Source organism: Podarcis vaucheri (genome assembly GCF_965113315.1).
Source record: "Podarcis vaucheri genome assembly, chromosome: 5".
Taxonomy (NCBI): domain Eukaryota; kingdom Metazoa; phylum Chordata; class Lepidosauria; order Squamata; family Lacertidae; genus Podarcis; species Podarcis vaucheri.
In genome coordinates this window covers 40,751,022-40,775,351 of record NC_138763.1, presented here as the reverse complement: position 1 = coordinate 40,775,351, position 24,330 = coordinate 40,751,022, and the positions used below count along the sequence as shown (strand labels likewise).

The 24,330-nt window shown below is 42.6% G+C and overlaps 2 protein-coding genes across 2 annotated transcripts in view; one reads left to right on the top strand and one right to left on the bottom strand.

Moving 5' to 3' along the window:
- Positions 1-24,330, top strand: part of MAP3K13 (mitogen-activated protein kinase kinase kinase 13) — a 79,201-nt gene that overhangs the window by 9,558 nt on the left and 45,313 nt on the right. The gene's annotated exons all lie outside the window — the stretch shown is intronic.
- EHHADH (enoyl-CoA hydratase and 3-hydroxyacyl CoA dehydrogenase) lies at positions 714-23,969 on the bottom strand. The gene is made up of 7 exons (XM_082221809.1): positions 23,694-23,969; positions 16,933-17,036; positions 14,076-14,251; positions 13,603-13,714; positions 12,668-12,772; positions 7,252-7,593; positions 714-3,312 (listed from the first exon to the last, which is right to left on the bottom strand). The coding sequence occupies exons 1-7, from the start codon at positions 23,765-23,767 to the stop codon at positions 2,042-2,044; spliced, it is 2,184 nt and encodes a 727-aa protein (XP_082077935.1). The 5' UTR covers positions 23,768-23,969; the 3' UTR covers positions 714-2,041.

The following is a 24,330-nucleotide window of genomic DNA, read 5'->3' as shown; positions in this document are numbered from 1 at the left end:
CCCATTATGGAGGGAGGGAAGTTATAGTTTGGTTCTGTTTCTGAGAAAGCAACATATTAGTTCTAGTTACTATCCTGTGGCTAGCACATTAATGCAATAGTGTGTGGTCATTTCAAGGCTGAGTGGCATGAGAGAAGGATACACAATCCACTGTTTGAATTTATTTAGAACATTTTTATCCCACCAATTCTCTAAGGAACATACACAGTCCCTCTCCTATTTTATTCTCCAAACATCATGAGGTACGTTTGGCTAAAACCTCACCTTCAAGGCTGTGGGGATTTGAACCCGGGTCTCCTTGTCTAATGTTCTTAACCAATACATGTCACCAGCTGTTCTGAATAATCATGAATAGAAAATTCAGCATCTTGAGGCCTGCCATATTGGCAATGCCTGCACAGGCCCCTTTGGCTAAGTCCTGGGAGTAACCAGAGGCAGAGGCAGATTTAGGGCAGCATAACTAGTTCTACCGCACTGGTGTTGCAACTATGATGTATGGAAGGTGAGAGGCAGGGGAGCAGCAAATTTTGGCCTTGCACCAGGAGCCGCTGAAATTTCAAAGACCCAAGTTCACCACAGTGTGATTTGCCAAACGAGGCAGCCTGGTGGGCCAAATTTGGCCAGTGGGCTGGCGATTCCCAGCCCCAGTTCTAGGTGCTTTGTGATACTAGTTTTGAGTGTGCGATCAGGAAAGGACACTGTAGAAAGGCACATGTGATTAATTAAAATAGCTTTATTTAGGGAGAAAAATCCTTGCTGAATCTTGGTGATTTTACTTTTGATTTCCTGGATTCCAGAAATAATTAGTCTGAGAAGAAAAGTTTGGACAATCTTATGGCCTCAGCACTGTAATTCAGACTCAGAGGTTGGTATGGCACTCTTGGAAGCCCTTTTTGCTGGCACCGTTGGTGCTTATGGAATCCCTGAGATACATTATTTCCAGCAGGCCCTAAAATCAATGTTCCTGAAGGCACTTATTCTGTACTTGCTGATACAGAAATTCCAAATTATGTAAGAGAAACAGACTGAGGAATTTGGAGATCACACGGGTTTGAAAAGGAGAGGAGACACTGATTTAGAAAAGGCAGACAAGAAGAACAAGGCACTTGTTTACGCTAGACTGAAGAGCATTTGAAGCATCAGTTGCTGAGATTCATTGGCAACCATCAATGTGTAAGAAGGTGGAACTGAGCTTTCCAAGGCTGAGAGTTCTGTTCCTCGGCCACATTTCTCCTCAGCAGTGTTTATCCACTTCACTGCATTTCATCTCTGAAGTGGTCTTTTTTACTTAGCACACATCAACTGTGGAAGAGCAAAGGTCAGAATGATAGCTATCAGAAGCAGGTGAAATTGAGATACCCTCCTCTGAATTATTTTGGAACTATCTCCTGCCAGGCAGCGGGGCTTTGCATCAGCTCCTCCCTTCAGGAGAAGCCAGTGCAAAGCCCCACTACACCACCAGGTGTGTGTGTGTGTGAATCTCCACCTCTGCCCAGTGGCAAAGCTGGATGGAGGAACGCTTCTCCTTTTGTCGACTTGGCAGGGGGAGAGGCCTTCCACAGAGCTTTGGCATCAGTCCCTCTTTGCCCCAGAGTCCAGGGAGACCAGCAGCAAAGCTGGGCGGCAGAATGGGGGTAACACCCCTTGAGGCGGTGGGCACCTGAAGTGGCTGCCTCACCCAGCCTCATGGGCAGGTCGACTTTAAATGTAGTCAGCAAAGAAATGGAGGAAAAAACAGTGGGTGCAGAAAGTCACATACACTGCATTTTTCAAGCTCTCCTCATGGAGAGGCTGAGTAGTTTCATTAGACATGAAAGTATTATGTTTTCAAGTGAGACCCTCAGGCACGATTTCAAGAAGGCATGATAAAAAGCACGCTGCAAGCAGCAGTATTTCACTCACATAGGCAGGATACATAGATGTGTACATTGTATTAGAATCAGAAGAGACACTGACAGTGTTCTACAATGTGCTGTGTTTTAGTCTGGACTGGAACAGTCAAAAATATTAGAATGGGAAAACCAGACTGCTTGCAGTGCAATTACAACTTGCTGTTCTGAGTTCCCACAAGTGATGACCACTCTTTCAGAGGAGGGCTGCCCAAGGCTACAAGCTTCTGCAGAAAGGCACTAGGCTGTAGTTTGGGTATGTCAGGATTAGCCTCAGCATACTTCTGCAATTTTGCTAGAACCGTAGGTAACCCTACCTCAGAAGCATAAAACATGGGACCACCCCTATGTCTGGGCCAGCCGTAGCCATTGATGTAGATGGTATCAACAGCTTCTGGACAAGAAGCTATTCCATCAGATAATATCCGGAAACCCTCATTGGCAAGGGAATATAGGCAGCGTTCCAGGATCTCATCTTGGCTAATGGTGCGTACTGAAATACCATGAGCATTTCTGTACTCAGCAAGAAAACTATGAAGCCACGGATCTGACTTTGCTACCCTTCCCCCGGGTTTATCATATTGGTACCAACCCTTCCCAATTTTCTGGCCATATCTCCCCTTCTCGCACAGAATATCAGGGAGTGGGCTGTATCGTCTTCCATCTCGTTGACGAGGAAGTGTCCCAAGAGGCAGGCTGGGTCCAGTAAGGCCTTGCCCTTTCCTAGATCTCCAGCCCACATCAAGCCCAGCAAGGTCTGAAACACGGAAGGGACCCATTTTGAAACCAAATTCCCCCAGAGCTTTGTCTACTTCCTCTGGAGTACTGCCCTCTTCCAAGAGGAAGTATGTTTGCTCAGTGTAAGAATTCAACATTCGGTTCCCAACAAAACCAAAACAGTTCCCTACCACAACCCCAATTTTGCCCATAGCTTTGCCAACTCTCATGGCTGTGGCAATGGCATTGGGAGATGTTCGCTGACCATGGATTATCTCTAGTAGCTTCATTCTATTAGCTGGTGAGAAGAAGTGGGTACCAATAACTTGCTGAGGGCGGTTTGTGACAGAAGCAATCTCATCAATATCAAGGCAAGAGGTGTTCGTGCACAGGAAGGCCTCAGGTTTGCAGACTGCTGATAACTTCTGGAAGATTTCCTTCTTCAGAGCCATATCCTCATATACAGCCTCAATAACCATATCTACATCCTTCAGTGCACCAAAATCCAGTGTGAACTGAGGCAAACCAGGCATAGAGGCAGCCAGTGTTTGGCCATTCTGTTGCATTCTTAAAGCTTCCCGTTCTAAAAGAGCAGTGATCGTTCCTCTAGCCAGCTCCAAATGCTTTTTATCCTGTTCAAGAGCCACTACAGGAATTTTAGCCTTGACCAGAGATGCCACGATGCCTTGTCCCATTGTCCCTAAACCTTGTGATAAAAAGGGCAGGGAGAGAAAAGAGAATGAATAATTAGAAATGTTCTACAGAGAGGAGCTTATTAGGCAATCTTTTAACTTACAATATAGGCAAATAAATTGAGGGGGGAAACCATTGAGAAGATCCACATTTGAATTAACATTACCATCCTGAAAAGTAAAGAAACTACTGCAAGGCTGAAGATGGATAGCAGCGTTAATGTCTGTGCAAGTGAGTTGGGATTATGCATTTCATAGGGGAGTCTGTTCAATAGCTACTAGAAATTGCACTCCTCCTTTTTTTCCTCTATGCATGAGTGGAGGAGATAAGCTATATAGCAATTCATAGTTGCGGTTTTGCCAAACTCCAGCAAACTATATTTTTACACAAATCATAGGTATTAGGTTTGGACAAAATGGCTACAAATCCCCACTAGATACTTCTAGTCTCCTCCACCTATAAAAAGAAGATGATGAGGGAATGTGCAAGCCTAAGGCTCTTGGATGCTTGTATTCATAATACAAACTATGGTGTGCCATCATATCAGAATGCAGCCAAGATAAAGTTGTAGCAGAATAGGAATTCCTCACAATCAAGTGACCTTTTTTGTCTGATTAACCATCTTTTCTGTCATGAAGTGTGGTGGTTACCTTCTTGCATGTGGAGCATGCTTTCAAAACCTATTGATCTTCATTTATTCCAGAAAGGCTGCATCAAACTGCTATTAGTCAATGTTCCCCAAAAGCCTTCTGCTCCAAGCTTTATGGAGCCTTACACATGGTGCTTCCTCAGTGACATAGCTATCTAGGCTGGCCTGCTAAATGCTCAATACATTCTAGTTTCAGCCCACTGATTTTATATTTGGACAGCTTCTCAATCTGTGTTCTGGGACAGCTACCTGATGAGGATCAGATCAAAATCCCTTTGTACTGCAGGGGCCAAAGATCAGAATGAGGAAACTTTGTAATAAACAATATTTAGAACCAGCTGTCAATGTCTGAGGCTTGCTAAAGGGTCAAAACTATGTAACTTAACACTTTTGCTGTATAGTGATTTAATTATTTTTAAAACTCATGGCCCATATTATCAGTTTTATGAATGTGACTTGTTTTAGCTGGACAAAGAAATACAAACCACAGGGATTAAAAAATTAATCTAAAGCAGCTTTATGAAGAATAGCTGAAATTATGCCGTCAGTAAAACAAGATCAATTCCTAGTAATGCGGGTCAAACAAGGTAGCAATTTGGCTCAGTCCTCCAGTATACTGTGGGATGAAAAATAACTCAATAAAGAGTTTACAAGATCAAAGACACAAAAGAAAAGCTGGAACCTGTTTGTCTCTATTTAAATGTTTCCTACTACTTCTGGAAGTCCTTTCCCCCTCTAGGTCATCTAATGTAGTTGATCTGACCTCAGTTCCCACTGTAGTTGTTTTCTAGTTGTATGGTTGATTTCCAGCTGGATCCCTGTATGCATGGGGCCTGTATACAACAGCTTTTTTCTGAGGGGGGGAGCTCATTGGGGAAATTGTTTTTTAAAAAACTCTGCCGCCCACTGCTGTGGACCAAATCTGAATCATAATTATATCTATAGGTATGATTCCGCCTTATTTAAACACATACACACACGATCTTGTTTATGAATCTCTCCAAATTTGGCTGTTAGTGGGGAAGGATGCAAAGTCTCTATACGCAGAAGAACCTTAGCTTCAGAAGAATCTGAGAAAACCAGTTCTAATTAATGCAGAAGATTAATGGAGAATCAAATGGCAGGGCCCAACACTGGCTCTTTAAAGAGAGCCTTAGGTCTAATACTGAAGCCCAGACTCAAATGAAGCACTACTCATTGCAATGAAGAGAAGACTTGGATCACATTCAAGTTTTGCAGGGGCAGGGGAGGCGGTGTTATATATATTGCAACCACCACAGACAAGTGTCGTTACCTTCATTTCAATAATGCTGTCCTTACAAATTAACACCCACACCCTGCTTCTGTATATTACAGCAAAAGAGGACCAAATCAATTTATTAGGTAGCTGAGCACCAGATATGCTCAAGCAGCAGTCAGTCATGCAAAATTCATCCAACACTGCCTTAAAAGCATTTCAGATTCAGTTTGCTTGAAGCAGCGAAGCAAGTTTGTAGCAACGCACAGTGACCCATGTATAATGATGGAAAACTTGTTACAGAAAATTCAGTAGGCTTAAAATGTATTGAAACATATTCAGATTGTAAATGTTCAATTAAAGTGCTGGTTTATTTCAAAGTTCTTTGTAGTCTCTGAAGAATATGCAAATAAGGTGCCAACATGAGGAACAGATGTTGGTAGATGCTAGTGTTTCTACTACATATTCTCTAGATTAATATTAGCTTGGAGTAAGATCCTCCTCTGGGCAAGCTATTCTTGCTCCATTCCATTCCAATGATAATTCAGAATTAATATTTCTGTTTTGACCTGTATCTGTATTTCCATAACAGACATATCCATTTTGCATATCTGTCACTTGTCTAGCAGCAAACCTGTCATTTATGATTTCCCATGAAACTCAAAATGGAGACTGTTCCCACCAAAGCCCATGTGGTAATGCAGATCAGGTTGACACACATTTACGTCTGCATACTGAACAATAAACCACATCCCTCCCACATGTGCTGAGCTTCAGGCTCCATGCTGCTTAACATGAATGTCAGTTCTCCAGTGGATGAGTTCATAGCAACTTGAGAGTTCAGGCTTGTTGGCAGATGTAACTGACGACATAGAGATTTTTGCTCTAAAGGGGTATGAATCATGCAGAGAATCTTAATTAAGATTGCAAAGTGGAAGAAGCAAAGGGGCATATGAAGCCACAGTCCTCAAGGCTACCTCGTGCTGAGGTGAGCTTGCAGAGAGCTCAGGTTGCACCCACTGCAGCAAAGCACATCCTGTATCTAATAACTGGGGAGGGAGGGAGGGAGGGAGGGAGGGAGGGAGGGAGGGAGGGATACAGGAGGGATGAGATGGCTGGCAGTCTCTTAAAAATCAAAGGGGCATTGATGAGGGCTGGGCTACTTAGAGAGCTGTCTCCCACTGAGTATACCGATCAATATGCAGAACAGCAAAGGACTGTTGAGAGATCTGTGCAGTGCATCAAAGAGCTTTATTTCAGCTGCCTGTATAAAAAATTAATGAAGGCATTATTTGGGGGGGGGGTGAGAGAAATAGGAGACGGCAAAATGGGAAGAGTGGCTCGCTACAATGAGATAAAAGCTTCTTAAAAGGTACTTGTCAACAAAACATATTGGGATGAATACATCCTCAAATGATTAAGTACGTTTCAGTAAACAGCCTCTGTGCAAGGGAAAAGCTGTCTTTGAGACCCAAGCCTGACAGCCCCTTTTTCTTGCTGAACTTTTTTTACCCATGGTGGCCAGAAGCAAAGCTTTTATGGGCTGTGTAGGTGTAGGTGCACCTTCTGTCACCTCTGCATGACACCTGACAAAAATATATTCTGCATCTGTTGCAGAAGACCTACTTTCAAAGATCACATTCCAAACACAAGAATTTCATAGAGTCAATGCATTATTATTACATTGGCTGAGCAAAACAATCTCCCTCTACTTAACATATCACAGGAGAGGAAGGGATAATGGGCCATTGCTTTCCTTTTCTCCCCCTGTATTGGGAGATTTACAAAAAGGCGTATCAAGCTGTCCAGAATTAGAGGTGGCAATCTTAAGTAGAAGCAGGGCGATGAGATTCAAAGGAAGGCTGAGCTCCAGGATCTTTAAACAGTGATGCAGCTACTGAGAAGGGAAGCCAGGACTGAAGAAGTGATACACCAATTTTGGATCTCCTGCATGCAAATTAGGTGACGCTTAAGAATGAACAGGGAACAAAATAGGAACTTTACAACTGCTACTGAGAACAAGATATCAAGAAATGAACTTAACTCATGGAATCCTATAGTCTTACCTATCACAGCTGCTCTCCGGACTGGCTGAGGGACTGCAGTTTTCCAAGATGCTCCACTGGGCAATGCCCACTTCTCCACCAACCTTTGTGCAAAGAAGGCATATTGCAATGCCTTAGCCTGCCCTGAAGTCAAGAGGAACATGAACAGCTCCCTTTCTCTGCGAATTCCTTCTGCAAATGGCAGGTACACAGAGGCTTTTACAGCATGGAAACACATTTCTGGCGAGAGGCACCCATTGGCCTGCTTCTTCACCTTCACAAAAGCTGCATCAAGAACGGCTTCCATGTTGGGTAGCTTGGGAGTTTCTTTTTGGCAGAGCCTGCGAGGGCCCAACGGCTGTCCTGTAGGGACGGAGAAATCAAGACGACAAAACTAGTCAGTCCATATCTTTTCCTGATAAACTAAAATTAAATTCTTGTCCGTCTGCAGGTGAAACACAGTCTCACAATGCAGCTCTCTGGACGGCCCTGTAGGTAGGAGTGGATCCACTGTAAAACAGTGTCATCAATACCAATCCCACAGAGTTGGTCCAGAAGGTAAAGCTTAGAAGTAAAGGACCCTGAACAATTAACTCCAGTTGAATTTGACTATGGAGTGCGGCCCTCAACTCCACTTTCAGGCTAAGGGAGCTGGTGTTTGTCCACAGACAGCTTTCCAGGTCATGTGGCCAGCATGACTAAACTGCTAGTATAGCATCTAGATCAAGGGAAGTAATAGTGCCACTGTATTCTGCTCTGGTCAGACCTCACCTGGAGTACTGTGTCCAGTTCTGGGCACCACAGTTCAAGAAGGACACTGACAAACTGGAACGTATCCAGAGGAGGGCAACCAAAATGGTCAAAGGCCTGGAAACGATGCCTTATGAGGAACGGCTAAGGGAGCTGGGCATGTTTAGCCTGGAGAAGAGGAGGTTAAGGGGTGATATGATAGCCATGTTCAAATATATAAAAGGGTGTCACATAGAGGAGGGAGAAAGGTTGCTTTCTGCTGCTCCAGAGAAGCGGACACGGAGCAATGGATCCAAACTACATGAAAGAAGATTCCACCTAAACATTAGGAAGAACTTCCTGACAGTAAGAGCTGTTCGACAGTGGAATTTGCTGCCAAGGAGTGTGGTGGAGTCTCCTTCTTTGGAGGTCTTTAAGCAGAGGCTTGACAACCATATGTCAGGAGTGCTCTGATGGTGTTTCCTGCTTGGCAGGGTGTTGGACTCGATGGCCCTTGTGATCTCTTCCAACTCTATGATTCTACGATTCTATGCTTCCGGTGCACGGAACACCGTGACAGAAGCCAGAATGCACAAAAATGCCGCTTACCTTCTTGCTGCTGCAGTACCTATTTATCTATTTCCACTGGTATGCTTTCAAACTGCTAGGTTGGCAGGAGCTGGGACAGAGCAATGGGAGCTCACCCTGTCACACAGATACGAACTGCCAACCTTACGAGGATTCCATAGTCAATGGAATCAAAAGCTGTTGACAGACTGAGAAGCAGAAGCAGAGCCATATTCTCCATGTCCTGCTCTCAACATAGGATACATCAGGGTGACCAAGATTGTTTGGTCCTAAAACTGTGCCTGACTCAGACTGAAATGAATCCAGATAAGTATTTTTAAAGTATGATTACTTGTAAACACTAAGTTCAATGGAACTTACCACCTAGAGTATTTAATATTCTAACCCTTATGCTTGCAGAGAGGAATTTCAAAACCGCACTGCAGTAAAGAATTTAAGCATCCTACATTTTCCAAAAGTATATTAAAAACGGAGGCAATCTAAATTGAGCCATATTAAATATTTTAATCTCCCTTGAAATCTGACCTAAGAAATACACAACATTTTAAATTCGCAATCCTAAATCACATATTTTGAGTGTTCTACAAAACAGCAGTCTCTGAAACACCCTGCATGTTTCTTTCTTCTTTTGTTTAGGAGATAGAGGTAGGAGAAAATATTGTCATGATTGTTGATAATGATGAGGGTGATCTCTTTGTAGTTCATGTTACTGTCAATATAGAAAAAACCAAGATAATATACACTGTATTATTTATGGGACATAACTCTCTCAAACCTTTACAAAAAGAAAGATGAGAAAATATATCCAGGTATTTCAGTATACCACCTTATGGTACAAGGACTTCAACCGCATATATCAAAAGGCTCATTTACAACATGCAAACACCTGGTTATTTAGGATTCACTGTAAAGGCAGGGCAATCCATAGGGAAACGGAGCCGCTGGAAGCAGAAGAAACTGGAAAGTGAGAACACAAGAATGGCCAGGAAGTGCCATCTATCATCTGGTCCCTTGAAGAAAAGTACTTGTCTGGACTTGCCTAATTTGATGCAGAGAGATTCCTGTTGTGGTGGTGTTGGCAAAAGATTAAAAAAAACACCCAGTTGAGTGTTTCTAGTGGGATTTCTCCTGCTTCAAGTTCAGTACATCTATTCTATAATATAGAATCGTTCCTTTCCCAAGTGGTCCCTTCTATCCACAGCCATACCTGCCCCATACCTGATATCATGTATAGGGTAGGTGGGCATGGTTTGTGGGAAACAGCCTCATAGACCAAAGTGGGACCAGTGCCTGCAGTCCAGATGTTTCCCTCCCCTGTTTTACGCCATATCGTATCTATTACATATCAATGTTCAGGAGGTAATCCTCTCAAAGTGACAGTCTACCACTTACTTTAAATTCCACAGATACCACAACGTATACTTGTCCCTACCTGCCATAGGTGACCATCTGGACCATTTGTGGACTGTAGGTAGTGAAATGTGCGCTATAGGAGTACACCTGAGCCCCACCCCAAACCCAATGCAAACACACTTATTGTCAGCAATTACTGATCTTTTCCAATTGATTCTTAGAGGCGATGAGGAGTTTTTTGTTTTTTTGGCAGGAGACCCACCCAAACAAGAGCTGGAGGCTCACCTCCCCCAAACTCCGCTTGAAACACCATTGAAAAATTATGGCAACATAATTACAGTAAGGTCTGCTTTGCAGGAAACCTTCCTCAGACATACAAATTACTGGGCGCTGAAACACTCCGAACTTTGTTGTGTCACGGGTAGAATTACCAACAGCTAAACGGTAACCATTATTTTTTTTTACATTTGTGCCCCATCATTCCTTCAAAAAGCCTAGTATTAAAAGGCAGCCACTGTTCAGACTTCATCTGAACAATGGCACAGTAGCTGCCTCCATGAACACAAAGAACTATGGAACTCTGATAAATTGATGGTATTTGCTGCTGTATGCTGAAAGCAGCATTATTTTCCAGGTTTTAGTGCCATCAGGTGGACAAAGTGAATAGTGTGATGCTAAAAACAGCTGATGCAAACATATTCCCCCCAAATACGTTTTCTGTTCCTTGCTCACGAGACATCTAGCTGAATTGAAAATACTCCCCCTCCTTTTTACAGAGGTGCAAGTTGCACACCACTTGAGTAATCTGTGGAACAGGGTCACTGGGCAACCCTGTGCATGTTTATTCAAAAGCAAGCCCCTTTGGTTTCAGTGGAATTTATTCCCTAGTAGGAATAGATGAATTTGTCCATTTTGGTTTCTCCTAGTATCTCATTTTCCCACCCTTTAGCTTAGTTCACCACCTTTCTTCATCAGTTCATAAGTCAGTTAGTGGTTGGTTTTTTTAAGTCTTCATGAAAGACTCTGCATGTCGACAGCCATTGGCTGTAATCTTATACTCTCTTACCAGGAATGACCAGCATGACAGGGCAGGAGTGTACAGCCTCCCTTCCCACAGCAGTGTTGCTGTCACTTACTGGTATCGGACAGGCCAGCAAAGAGATCAGAGCTACACAAGCACACCAGTGCAGCCAATCTGGTGTTTGTGCTACTCCCAACTGTGGTAAGTTCCAGTGGCACCACTTAACCTCAATGGGACTTACTTCTGAGTAGGGATGTATAGGATTGTGCTGCTAGTCTCCTGTTGGCCATGTTATGTTTGTCGCATTAAGCTTGCTTGTGTTTCGTAAAATAGGAGTTTCTTGACTGTGTGATTATTAGACCCACTCAGTCACAAGCGTGCCTCTGTTTTAAAATTTATAACCAATTTTCGTTACAACTGGCAGTAATGACGCTTGACTCCAAAATTATAGGCCAGCCATTTGTTGACACTGACTCCGCATAGACACATTTTCACCAGGTATATGCACCAAGGAATGTGCTGCTCAGTGATTCAGACAGGCCTCAGGTGCTCCTGTAGGGTCCTGCTGGCGTTTGTCCTTTAACTCACTGCACAGCAGATGCCTGGATATCAACAAAGAAGCAAACAGACAAATATATGGAAACTGCTTTAGCTGCAAATGGTGGAAACAGAAAAATTTAGTTTAACCATAGAAAGAAGTTCATAACTGCAAAACCAGATTAGCAGCATAGCAGATTGTTTTGTGCAGGTTATAGAAAGTATTTGCTTGGAAGGCTCCCAATCTTCCTTGGGGAGTGTTTACCTCTTTTGGGAGTGGGTTTCACACACCCTCCAAAGCCTTGAGCCATGTTTTTTGGCCTGCCAGGGGTCTTGTAACTCCTATCTTTTAGCAGACCCAGGCAAAGAGCCTTGGTGGAACACAGGAGGACATTCAGTGCTATGATGGCAAATATTACAGGACTGGGAAAGTTATGGCTCTCCGGACTCCCAACTCCCATCAGCTTCAGCCAGCATGGCCAAGGACAGTCAGGGATGATGGGAGTTGTAGTCCATCAACATCTGGAAGGCCACAGGTTCCCCACACCTGACATGAATTACTATTTTCAGACATATATTTACAACATTTATATACTACCTAACATTGAATATGTTAAAATAAAAACACAATAAACAATAAGACAATAAAGGTCCAGTAAATTTTTTCCATGATCAGCAATAAATGCGAACAACTGGAGTAACACTTCAGGGAACGCTCTTCCACCCCTATGAGAACAAGGTTATATTAACTAAGGACAACCAAGGCTGCACGAATTCCTACCTTAGTCATGTGATTATAAGCAATGTTTTTGGAATCCCTTGATCATCGATATTCAGAATCCTATAGCTTTATTTTAAAAACAAAAACATAAAACAGCTCCACCAGTTAATTGGCAAGGCATCAAGTTAACCAAGGATTTTTGTATGGATATTTATGATTTGGTAATACTGTCTTATTATTTTCCACCAACTATCCTGTGTATCAGGGCTTTGTACCATTCCAATGTTGTACCTTAGTAAGGTTCCTGTCCTATGCACACTTATGTACCAGGGAAGGAGCCCCACTCAACACTTCTGAATAAACATGCATAGGATTGCTCTGCTAAATAAATATTTTCACTGATATTTGTCTATGGCTTATATTAAGGCTGGGCTTCAGGTCATGCCTCATGTTTTATGCTGCTGCCCAATACAGTTAAGAACTCTTACCTACTACTCTTTCTGCTAAGTTTATGGCTGCTTCGATTGTTTTTCCTTCCACAACCCCATCTAGGATTCCCAGTTTCAGCGCTTCAGTTGCTGGCACATGTCTTCCTGGCATGAAGAAGTGGGAAGGAAGAAGAGAGTGAGGAAGGCAGACAAGACAACATCAGGGTTTGCTCCAGTTGGACTGCCCCCCTCTCTGCCCCTCATCTACATAGTGTTACCTGACACCAACTGCCCTGTGGGAAGGAAGAAAGGAACAAGGGAGGCAGGCAGTGACAAGACTGGGATCTATACCACTTGGACTCCCTCACCCTGAGCCAACTTATAGCAACTGCCATGCAGGAAGGAATATCTGCAGCCAGTTCCAGTTGGTCTGGTTGTTTGTTTGTTTTAAGCATGTGGGTCTTTGTGTATCTGTTGCATTTATAAATGTTGTTAGCTACTTTGAGGACTCTAGCTAAAAAGTGGGATAGAAATATAGGGTGCAATGCAATGCCACGCTCTTCCAGTTGTTCTGTCTGCACAAAATTGCAGCTTGGCAGACGGAATCATCACTCCCTCTCCTCTCCCCACGCACTATTCTGGGGGGTTCTCCTAACCCTAACCCAGAGCCATGGGGGGGGGCATGGGGGAGGAGAGTCGGGAAGCCCTGTTGTGCGAGCTCAAATCCTTCCACTGATGGGACTTGTGAAGTAATTCCTAAGGGGAGTGCAACTCCACCCAAAACAGTCTGAATGTCCAATTTTGTGACCTTATATAGATCTTATTACTTAGAAATTTCAGGGATCGAACTTAGGACCTTATACATACATAGTGTGTGCTTGTCATGGCCATTTTCTAACATGTCACTTGCATTATCTTGTAATGTCAGTATAGTTATCCAGCTATTAATATACTTGACACCTGTATGGTTAGCATTCACATCTGGGGGAGCTTACCTGTGGTGATGATTTCAAGTGCAGCTGGTACTCCAATCAGTCTGGGAAGTCGTTGAGTCCCGCCAGCACCAGGAAGTAAGCCTATTGTGACCTCAGGTAAAGCTACCCGAGCCTAGGACAAAGATTGGATATTTGTGATGCTTGGTTAGAGAGTTGCTGGGGTTTATAATATATTTTTTATTTATTTAAACAAGAACATACACTTCAATAGCACCCAAGAACAAAAAACCAAACAAAACTGAATGAAAACAGAGGAGGCGGAGATGTGGAGCTACATCACTCTCATTTATCAATGATGCCATAGTCTTTAATGATAAATAGGTATCCTTTACCTGGGTTATGACTCTAAGGTCTCTGGGTGGTGTGTGGGTTGGAGGTAATATTCCAAGTTCAAACTTATGGAGAGAACATATATTAAGGAGCCCTTCCAACAAGCTGACCTATCTAAGCTGTTTTTTAAAAAATCATTGTACCTGCTTATTTGCAATCCTGTAATGACAGCCCAGTGCTACTTCCAGGCCTCCTCCAAAAGCCACCTCTTCAATAGCAGCCACCACTGGCTTTTCACTCTTCTCTATCAGAGAAACTACTGCTTCCAAGCTGGGCATGTCTCCTTGACCAATCCTGGGAAATCCTTTGATATCAGCACCTAAAGAAATTGAACAAAACCATGAATATATATACAATCCCTTCAAATAAACTATCCAGATAAACCCTTCTTCAAATTGGTAGATGACAACCAACAACAGGGCAGATTCACAGACTTCAAGAAGGGTGAAAAGTACAGATGTTAAAGATTCAATTTGGTGTACAAACATTGTTTCCTGAAAGCATATCCTACATTTTCTGTCTTTGGGACTCTCTGCAGAACTTGGCGATGGAGAAGCCACAAATAATGGAGAAGCCACTTGTAATTGTGGAACCACTGAAATTCCCATATTGCTTTATTAGGAAAAACTTTATGAAAACTAGAAGAAAATAGCCTAGCTGAATCATACTTTGCAGAAATCTATGCCATTTGAAGCAAAATTTCATGGCAGAAAAACAGACTACAAAAATTGTGTTGAGATATAATATATCCAGTGGGTAATTTATTAAGGGTGGATACTGGAGTTGCTCCATGGAAGGTTATCTGTGGGTTTCTAGGGTAGCTTTTTGTTCACTTTCAGTCGTGTGGTCAGTCTTTCAAAGCAATGGAACTACACTTGCATAGCAGATAGTGAACCTGCTCTTGAGACATTCATAATGCTTTTTAAGAGACAAAATCAAAGAACTCATTCCATAAATTATATACAGGCAGGTGTCAAGTCAATAAGAATTCCCACTATGGGTCTCTAGTATAGGATCTTGCATTGATCTGCTGTGCCCAATTACATTCAACATCTACTGACAATCAAGGAAAATTTAATCACTAGTGGAGTTAACACAAAACCAGATACAAGGGTTAGATGGTTAACAAGTTCTAGGGTTAAGTCGATGATGCAAACAGATCCAATTAATCACAAAAGGGCCAACAAAACGTAAACTTTAACATAGGCAAATGTAGCCATTAAAAGCAAGGTCAAGATAAAGGCAGGTTAGAGCAGTGTTTTCCAAACCTGTGCAAGTGGGTCACTGGGTTTTATAAGCAAACCCAAATTAATTATTGCTTTTAATACTTAACTGGTATGATGAAACCTCTAACAGCATTTTGTTTTGTTGGCATATTATAATGCTCTGTTGTCACTTGTAACCAAATGTAGGAAAGGCTTGAGTCTTACTTTTTTAAAACTCTGCTCTGGCATCTAGCGGCAGATCCAGTGAGAGTTTGCCACAAAGTGCTCATTTGGGGAGTTGTTTTGAGTGACTGTTATGGCTTGCCTCTGATGAGCACCTTTTGGCAAACCATCACTGGATCTGCTGCCAGGGTTAGTTAATAGTTTAGCCAAGGGTGATTTGAAGTTTGTTCTGCCAACATTTGTCCGCTACTTTTCTGCTGCTGAAGAAGCAGAAGTTTGAGTGAATGTGAAACCCATGTGTAACTAATCTTACAAGGTTGTCTTTGTCTGTGCAAAATGAACAACAACTCAGTGAACTGTCGTGACATGATTCTCAAAGAAAACTTTGGGGAAGTGAGGTTATCTGAATTTTGGCTTAATGTTACTCACATTACTCAATTGCTACTGAATATCCTAAGCTAGCTGATGAGGCAATACCTGTGCTATTGCTATTTGATAGTACCTATCTTTTCAAACCTAGCAGTCTGAAAGTACGTCAAAGTGCAAGTAGATAAATAGGTACTGCTCTGGCGGGAAGGTAAACGGCATTTCTGTGCGCTGCTCTGGTTCACCAGAAGCGGCTTAGTCATGCTGGCCACATGACCCACATGAGGCCGGCTCCCTCGGCCAATAAAGCGAGATGAGCGCCACAACACCAGAGTCGGTCACGACTGGACCTAATGGTTAGGGGTCCCTTTACCTTTATCTTTGTGAGTCAGGCTATGAAGATGAAATGTGGTAGCAGGGTTATATGAGTTGGTACATAGGTGCTGGCTCCCTGGGGCCCTAAGCACCCACAAAATTCGCCAAATTAAAGGGCTGAGCACTCACATATTTCGGTGCCAGGGCCATACATGCTGCAGGCACCCACAGCCCCGGGCACCTATGGTCGTGGGGCCAAGCTGGCACTCCTGAGTTTGTAAGTTGCCTGCTTTGGATGGGGTTACACTTTCCTTAACCTTTTCAACAAATTCCACATTATCAGGAATGTTAAGTACACTTTTGCTTGGATACTTCAAGTCATAATTACAAAATACACGAATTTACAGTTGGAATGCCAGAAATTGATGGCTGCTGAAGACAAATGGTCCAAAATTCATGTAACAATAAACCGATGGGTCACTGTACCAAGTAAATTAGGGTTATGAGCCATCATACAAAAATATTTGGGAACCGCTAGATTAGTGAATGAGAGGTAAACAGTAACGTTTGATGTCATCAGAGACTATAATGAATATGAGTCTTCAGTTCTTGGAACGCTGAGAAATGGTTCTCTATTTTAGTTACAGAAAAATCACTTTATGGTCCTTTAAAAATAATGGTCTGTTAAAGGATCAATAGACATCACAAGATATAAGGAAAGGTACCCAAAACTCTACTTTCATTAGTACGGCATGGCTAGTACAGAGTAAGTGTACTGGCATTTAATTAGCCAGGATTATTTTCAGTAAATTCTAAGAATAAGGTTGATTCCAGGCAAATCCATGGTACCAGTGCAGAGTTGCAAAACATATTAATTTTTAACAGGAGCAGAAAAAAGGTGATACACAAGCATGAGTTCAAAGGCTCTTACCTGCGCTGAATTTCCCATTTGCTCCACAAATCACAACAGCTTTCACAGTGGGATCAGTATTTGCATGCTTCACATCTCGTTCTAAAGCCAGTAATGTTGGAGGGCTAAAATAAAGAAAATAATCACTGAAAGCGTTAGGGGAATATCTGATTTGTTATAAAACAAATCTCTAAAATATTTTTTTTTAAATCATGTGGAATCTATTTGGGAACTCTCAATCGAGGGTTCTAACCATTCTAACCTGACCTGAACTATACAAAGATGTTATGCTGAGTCCACAGGTAAAACCAATGTGCATGTAACGTATTTCTTCAGAAATAATGGCAACTGGATGGCCAAGCCTTAGAATTGTATGCTCTTCCATGTGCCTCCCTCCAATCATAGTTTGAAGCTAACTGTAGGCCTGATCCACACATGAGCAAAAAGAGATGGGTGAAGGTGATAATGACCCTAGATGGAAAAGTGATAATATTACCTCAAGGTGGAGGTGTGGAATACAATTTCTGAATGCTGCTCCTATGTAAAAAAAACCCCAGAACTTTATTGGTAAGTAAAATCTAACACCACAAGAAGTAGGCTGGGCTAGAATCTCTCTCCTGATATGCAGTGGTGTTTGTTTTAAATTGCAATCATTGTCTTATTTTGTTTATGCATGGGGATATTACAAATATACAGCAGCAGCATCTGCATTCTGAAGTTTTAAAATCCAGTCTAGTACTTCAGTATTCTACCATGTCATTCTTCTCTGTGGGTAGACTGAGGCCAGTAGTTGGTCAGTTCCGACAAAATGGTCAAAGCAGAGAAAGAAGGAAGAAGTCATTGGGTATGAGGAGAAGAGAGGAGTGAGAAGGTGTGACTGAACATGAGAATATTTGAATTTTTGTTCTCATAGAAGCTTGATGATGAACAGCAGGCAATATACTCTAAAGAAACATGAAGTAGCTATACTGATACAGAGCTGTTTCTAGAGTATTTAGTGAAAAGGTGATTTTTTGCAAAGACCTCCCTTTATGGGGAAAACAGTAGCCATACAAACAACATAGGTACATAAATATGTATCCTAGACATTGCTGTGGTTGTGCTCTGCAATGTGCAGTGGCAGAGCTGGGGGGGAAACAAAGCGGCTGCAGTTTTCTCCCTGGGCACCAGCACACAGAGTGGCTAAGGAAACCCAGCCAGATGGGTAGGGTATAAATAATAAAATTATTATTATTATTATTACTACACTTTCTTGTTCACAGTAAGCCATCATTTGGATTACTGTTATGTGCATACCGGGCCATTGATAAAGCATGAAGTCTGAAAAGATATGAACTACCTCTAGAGGGAGCTAAAATGGCAGCAAAAACTTTGAAATGAATTCAAAACTATGGTGATTCCCCATTACTTCTTCCACCTTCAAGGCCAGCAGAAAGTCACAATTAGAAACTGAAGATGCAGTAATCTTAAAGTAATTTGAACACACCAGTTTGAACCCAGGCTGACTGATTTGTTACGTGAAAAACACCGGTGCTACACATCTCACATCACAGTAAACATAACACACCCTACACAGAGATTATTTTATAATGATGTGCCCCAGAGTAAACGGGGAGTAAGTGTGTTTTGCAGACAGGTATTGCACAACTTTAATTTAAAAACACTACTGCATCATGTGAACATTTCAACATATTGATATAGATAAGGGAGTTTTCCCCCAAGTTCAATGCTAATTTGTTTAGTTATATGTTGTGTTTTGGACACCTTCCCAATTAGAATCTCAGCTCCCTTACTGCATGTCTGTTCTTGTACTTCTGAAGTGTAGAGCATGTACCTGTGTGGTTCTTTCTTACAACATACACAATTCCATAGCATGGCTCCATGATCCTTTGTGTGGGAGAATTTAAGCAGTTGCTGCAAGTCAGTTTGAATCCGTAAAGCAAATCCTATAACATGGTTGGGCATTAGCAATGCCAAATTGTTTTTTCAAAAATAGTCAGGGATAATATGACTTATGGTTCCAATCATATGCACACTTAGTTAGGAATAAGCCTTAGTGGACTCAGTTTGACTTACTTCCAAGAAAATATACATAGGAGAGGGCTGTTAGGCTACTATTTCTTATATTCAGCATTTCAAAATGTGGCATGACAGAAAATATATCAGAAATGTTATATTGCAGGAATATGTAGACTGCAGGATCTACAGTGGTGCCTCGCAAGTTGAAAAGAATTTGTTCCGCGAGTCTTTTCATCTTGCGATGTTTTTCGTCTTGCGATGTTTTTCGTCTTGCGAAGCACGGTCCGTCACAACTGCGCCTCTTCAAGTGGCTTTTAAAAAAAAGCGCAAGATGTTTTCGTCTTGCGAAGCAAGTCCATAGGGAAATTCGTCTAGCGAAGCAACACAAAAACGGAAAACCCTTTCGTCTAGCGAGTTTTCATCTTGCGAGGCATTCGTCTTGCGGGGCACCACTGTACCTTGCTTGTTACTTAAATTCCAAGATCTACCAATTGGAGTCAGGTGCAAGATAGGCAGGGAGGGGAGCTCTTACACTTACTAACTAATACGTATATTAAGTTTTTGCTTTCACCAGAACAGGGGCTAAGTCCTCTCACAAAAATATCCACCCCCCAGTTTTCTTCATTTTAATAGTCTAATATTGAGCCGTAGAGTCTTGTTGTTGAACTACTGTGAGTCGGAAACCCACACAGATGATTGCCCAGAGATCTACCAACATTGGCCAGAATTAAGGGGAGGTGCTGTATAGTTCAGTGGTGGAGCAAAAAGTCCCAAGTTCAATCCCTTGCATCTCCTGGTAGAGTTGGAAATAGATACATGCCTAAGAACCTGAAGAGATGCTGCCTGGTTGTGTTGACAATACTGAGCTAGATGGACCAATGATGCCTTATGCTTTGTATTCTTGGAGTCATTTGAACAAACTCAGTAAGATGACATTTTACATTCTCTATGGAGCTTCATCTCTGACAATCTTTACACTGCCTGTGAAGTAACTAGTTTATAGCTAAAATACAGAAACACAGTTGTCATCAATGCATTGCAGCTAATTATCTGTTTATGTATCATTTGTTAGGGAACTATCTTACCACTGGAAAACAAAAGGCTAAGTCTGGGTTCCATACTGAAACTGTCTTGTTCAACATGGAATAGAAAAACAGGTTATTTAATAGCAAGCAGTAACCCAGTATATTATAACGTGATCACGACCCTGGCTCAACCTAATAGTATCCAAAGTCCTGAAAAACACAAGACTTTTGAGTTTACATATTAACCAGATTCTCAGCCCATGACTTTTTCCTTTTCTTTGGATGATCTTTACCATTAAAAGTGGAATTTTACATATATATTTTTTAAAAAAGAATTAAGATGATTACTTCCTGCTTCCTGTAATGAGAAGGAAAATGTGATCCAAGGAATACTCTCCTTTGCTCCAATGTAACTTCAGGCTAGGCTGCTACCTACACTATTTGGCTCATAGGCTTTGTGACATGACTGACTGTAATAGTAGTAGTAACAATAGCTGCTGGCAGTCAGTTCATTTTCAGCATGCAAATTCATCTTTATTGAACATTGTTGTTCTTGTTGTTTAGTCGTGTACATCTCTTTGTGACCCATAAGTACCCATAAACATGTGATGTGACAGGAATTCCCAGTTTTTCCTTCTGGGTGAGGTGGTGACTCCATTATAGGCCCACACAGCCCTGAAACGAAAGAAAAGCCACCTTGACAGCAGCCAACTGAAAGGCAAGATAAAATGTCCCAAATGAATGAATAAAGCTATCTGAGTTCTACAACCAAGGTTTTATGCTTTGGGACTCATGTTCTGTCAGCCTCTTTCCTAAAAATGCTACACTTCAGAGGGACCAACAGGTCCCTTCTTCTAGGGATGCATTACTGAAATTGCATTGAAAAAATCATTCAGATTTGGAAACACTTTAAGTTTCTGAATATGAATGGGTACTTGTGTTCAATAAAGATGAATTCACATGGCAATTTTGATTAGTGAAAGAGTGAATACAGAATTGTGTTCTAGCTCCTGGGAGATAATGAACAGGCAGATGGAGACTATGTTTGTTTTGCAGCTTCTCTGCAGATGATGATGGTAGGATCAAAATGAGGAATGTATATGGAATAACAGTTCTATGAAGCTGTGGAAGACAATATGGTGCAAAGTTGTTGGTCCACACCAGGAAGTCAGTATAGAGGACCAGGACAGGGGCCAAAGACTTACACAAAGCATATTGCTAAGTCAGGCACAGATACACATCTCTGGCTATTCTGTATCTCTTTGGGTTCACTGTCAAAGAACAAACCTACTGTCATCTCAGTCCATGCACAAGCACAAAGCTGTCCTAAATTATTTTGAAACTCCAGTTTGGGAAGCAGAATTATGCAAAATATGTAATATGCCATTTATACTTTGTAAAACATTTTGAAGATTGCTCAGCATATTATTGCCTTATACTTTCTTTCTTTCTTTGGCGATCACTCGTAGCCGAGTAAGATTGTCTTCCATGAACATGGTCTTAACAGTGAGTACGTAAGTGACTGTGGAGGCAAATTCTGGATCCACACCTCCTTCCACAGTGGGGACATAGGTTTCCAGGTGGGAGTTGATCACAGTGAGGGTTTGCTAAACATGCCTTCCTCTTAGCTTGTTTATCATTTTCACCCTGAGTTCCTGCTTCTTCAAAGTCCATGACACCTTTAGTAAAGGCTGTTCTCCATTTGGAGCACTCACAGGCCAGTGTTTCCCAGTTATTAATGCTTATCCTACATACTTCAATCATCCCCTTGATTGCACAGCTAGGAGAGTTTCTCTACTTGATCAACAAATGTTTGTAGGTGAAACTGTAGTTCTCAAGTACTGTACTATCTATATTGCCTTCCACTTGTGGCAGTAACGTTTCTATTGTTTACAATCTGGGCTGGTGTGGTGCCACAGAATGTCCAGTTATTCAAGGCACACTGACCAGTTTGTAGTCCAGCTTCTGTGAGGGTAGGAAAAGTTGTTAGTTTAGCTGTGATGAAAACCTTATATGGGAAGCAGCCCTATGACATAGGAAAGTGGAGGTCAGCCAGAAGATGGGTGCAGCGTAGTCAATGGACCGAGAAACAGAACCATGAAGGAAAGGTAGCCAGAAAACAAGATTTGAATAAAAGGGTTAAGGAGACAGAGAATTGAGGCAAAATGAAGCAAAACCAGGAAGCTCTGTATAATGAAAGGACAATTGAGTGCTACGGAAGTTGATAAAGAGAGTAGCAAAAGGAATTTAGCTAATTCTGTAGCTTGAGAAACAAGCATGGTGAAGACAAACAGTTGAAGAGAAGAGCCAAGAAAGAAAACAGGACATACCTTTGTAACACAAGAAAACATTTAATAAAAATAAGGAAGGAAGGAAGGAGGAAGGGAAGGAGGAAGGAAGGGAAAACAGGACTGAGGCTGTAAACTACTGGCAGGCAGGAAAGAAAGCAAAGCTTTGGAGGGGGAGGAACTGTGGGGCAGAGTGCCAGGAGGGCGTAAGTGTGGTAGGTTTAAAGTCCAGATCCTGACAGGGAGAAATCTGCCAGTTTATGATTTCTACTGTCACTAATCCCACAAGGGATAAAGGAAGGCAAAAAGAAAAAAAGAAAAGGAGAGTGTGTGGGTGCTGATTTCCCATGCTGATTTGAACTAACTTTTGCTGCAGGCAAGAAACAGTATTTAAGAATAGGGAAATTTTTGTATTAGTCTGGAATTAAAGGCTGGAAAACAGTTGTAATTCACATGTCTCATGTATATATGGTATCTTTTGTCTATCAGGAAATTCAGGGTTGAAACTCTGAAGTGCAGGGGGAAAGCCATAACTTAGGGTCCACATGCTGCTTGTGTGTGCTTGTTAAACTTGAAAACAAAGCTAACCACCCAACTAGGGTGAAAGTATCTCTGCAGTACCAAACTAAAACATCTCAATACTGTATCATGCTGGTTTATGCACTACTGGAAAATTAGGGTTGGCAAGTAAGAAGTTAGTTGTGGCTGCAGTCCTAGTCACAATTATTTGGAAGTAAACAAATCCAGGGACGCGGGTGGCGCTGTGGGTTAAACCACAGAGCCTAGGACTTGCCGATCAGAAGGTCGGCGGTTCGAATCCCTGTGACGGGGTGAGCTCCCATTGCTCGGTCCCTGCTCCTGTCAACCTAGCAGTTCGAAAGCACGTCAAAGTGCAAGTAGATAAATAGGTACCACTCCGGTGGGAAGGTAAACAGCGTTTCCGTGCGCTGCTCTGGTTTGCCAGAAGCGGCTTAGTCATGCTGGCCACATGATGTGGAAGCTGTACGCTGGCTCCCTCGGCCAATAAAGCAAGATGAGCGCCGCAACCCCAGAGTCGGCCATGACTGGACCTAATGGTCAGGGGTCCCTTTACCCTTTACTAAACAAATCGGAGTAAGAGTGCAAAGGCTCTGCTTACGATCCAATGCACCTAAGAGGAAGCATCACCGAGTACCACGGGACTTTCTTCCATGTAAACATAAGCAGCTAGTCCAACATCCTGTTTTCACAGTGGCCAGCCTATGGGAAGCCTGCAAGCAGAATCTGAGTGCGACAGCAAGCGACCCTCCGAGTCATGCAGCAGAAGCGCATGCAGGCTCGCTCGCTTTCAGGGGCCGATCCTGCTACGTGGGTCAAAAAAGGCGCTCTCTGGGGTCGAATCTGCAGACGAGCAGTTTCCACCCGCCAACCAGGAGCCCGAGAATGGGAGAAGTCTTCACTTGCAAATTACCTGAGCGTGTTGAGTGGAGGATTACACAGTCGAATCACGGCCACTGCAGCCGATCCCCGCGTGTACAGAGCCATGATCTCGCGCGGACGGAGCCCAAGAGACGCTTCGAGCTGGATTAAGCAGCACAGAGAAGAAGGCGGCTCCTGTGAGAACCAGAAAACCCGGACTAACCAGACTCCATGATGGGCTGGGGAGGAGGCTGGCCCCGTTTGCACCCGAGGGGGAGGTTCCAGCTGGGGCACCAAATCGTGAATTCGCGCCTGCTTGGACCCACACTTGCCAGATGCATGCTCTGAAACATGGGCGGAACCAGGATTTTTGTTGGGGGGGGGCAGAACCGACGTGATTGGTCAGTTAGTTAAGTATTTCTATTGTTTTATCCAGGGGAGGCAGCTGCCCTCTCCCCCTGCCCTCCTGACTACGCCTACGCTCTGAAATTGCTCTGAAATTTATACAACCGTTCACTCTCTGCTACGATAAGCAGTTTTCAGGGCGAGAATTCACAGAGGCTGCATTCTCGCATGCGCACTCAGGGCAAAATACTTGCAGCAAGTAAGAGCTGCAAGCTTGGTACAGAAAAGGTCCCGCTCAAATCAGTAGGACCAAGTTGAGAGTGAACACGCTGTAGCCCCCCGAA

Bases quoted from the DNA above. Each gene is read 5' to 3' on its own strand.
- EHHADH (XM_082221809.1), bottom strand. From the start codon at position 23,767: ATGGCTCTGTACACGCGGGGATCGGCTGCAGTGGCCGTGATTCGACTG. The intron at 17,037-23,693 runs GTAATTTGCAAG...TCTTTATTTTAG, and splicing joins CCTCCACTCAACACGCTCAG to CCCTCCAACATTACTGGCTT. The intron at 3,313-7,251 runs GTAAGACTATAG...TTTTATCACAAG, and splicing joins CCGGAGAGCAGCTGTGATAG to GTTTAGGGACAATGGGACAA.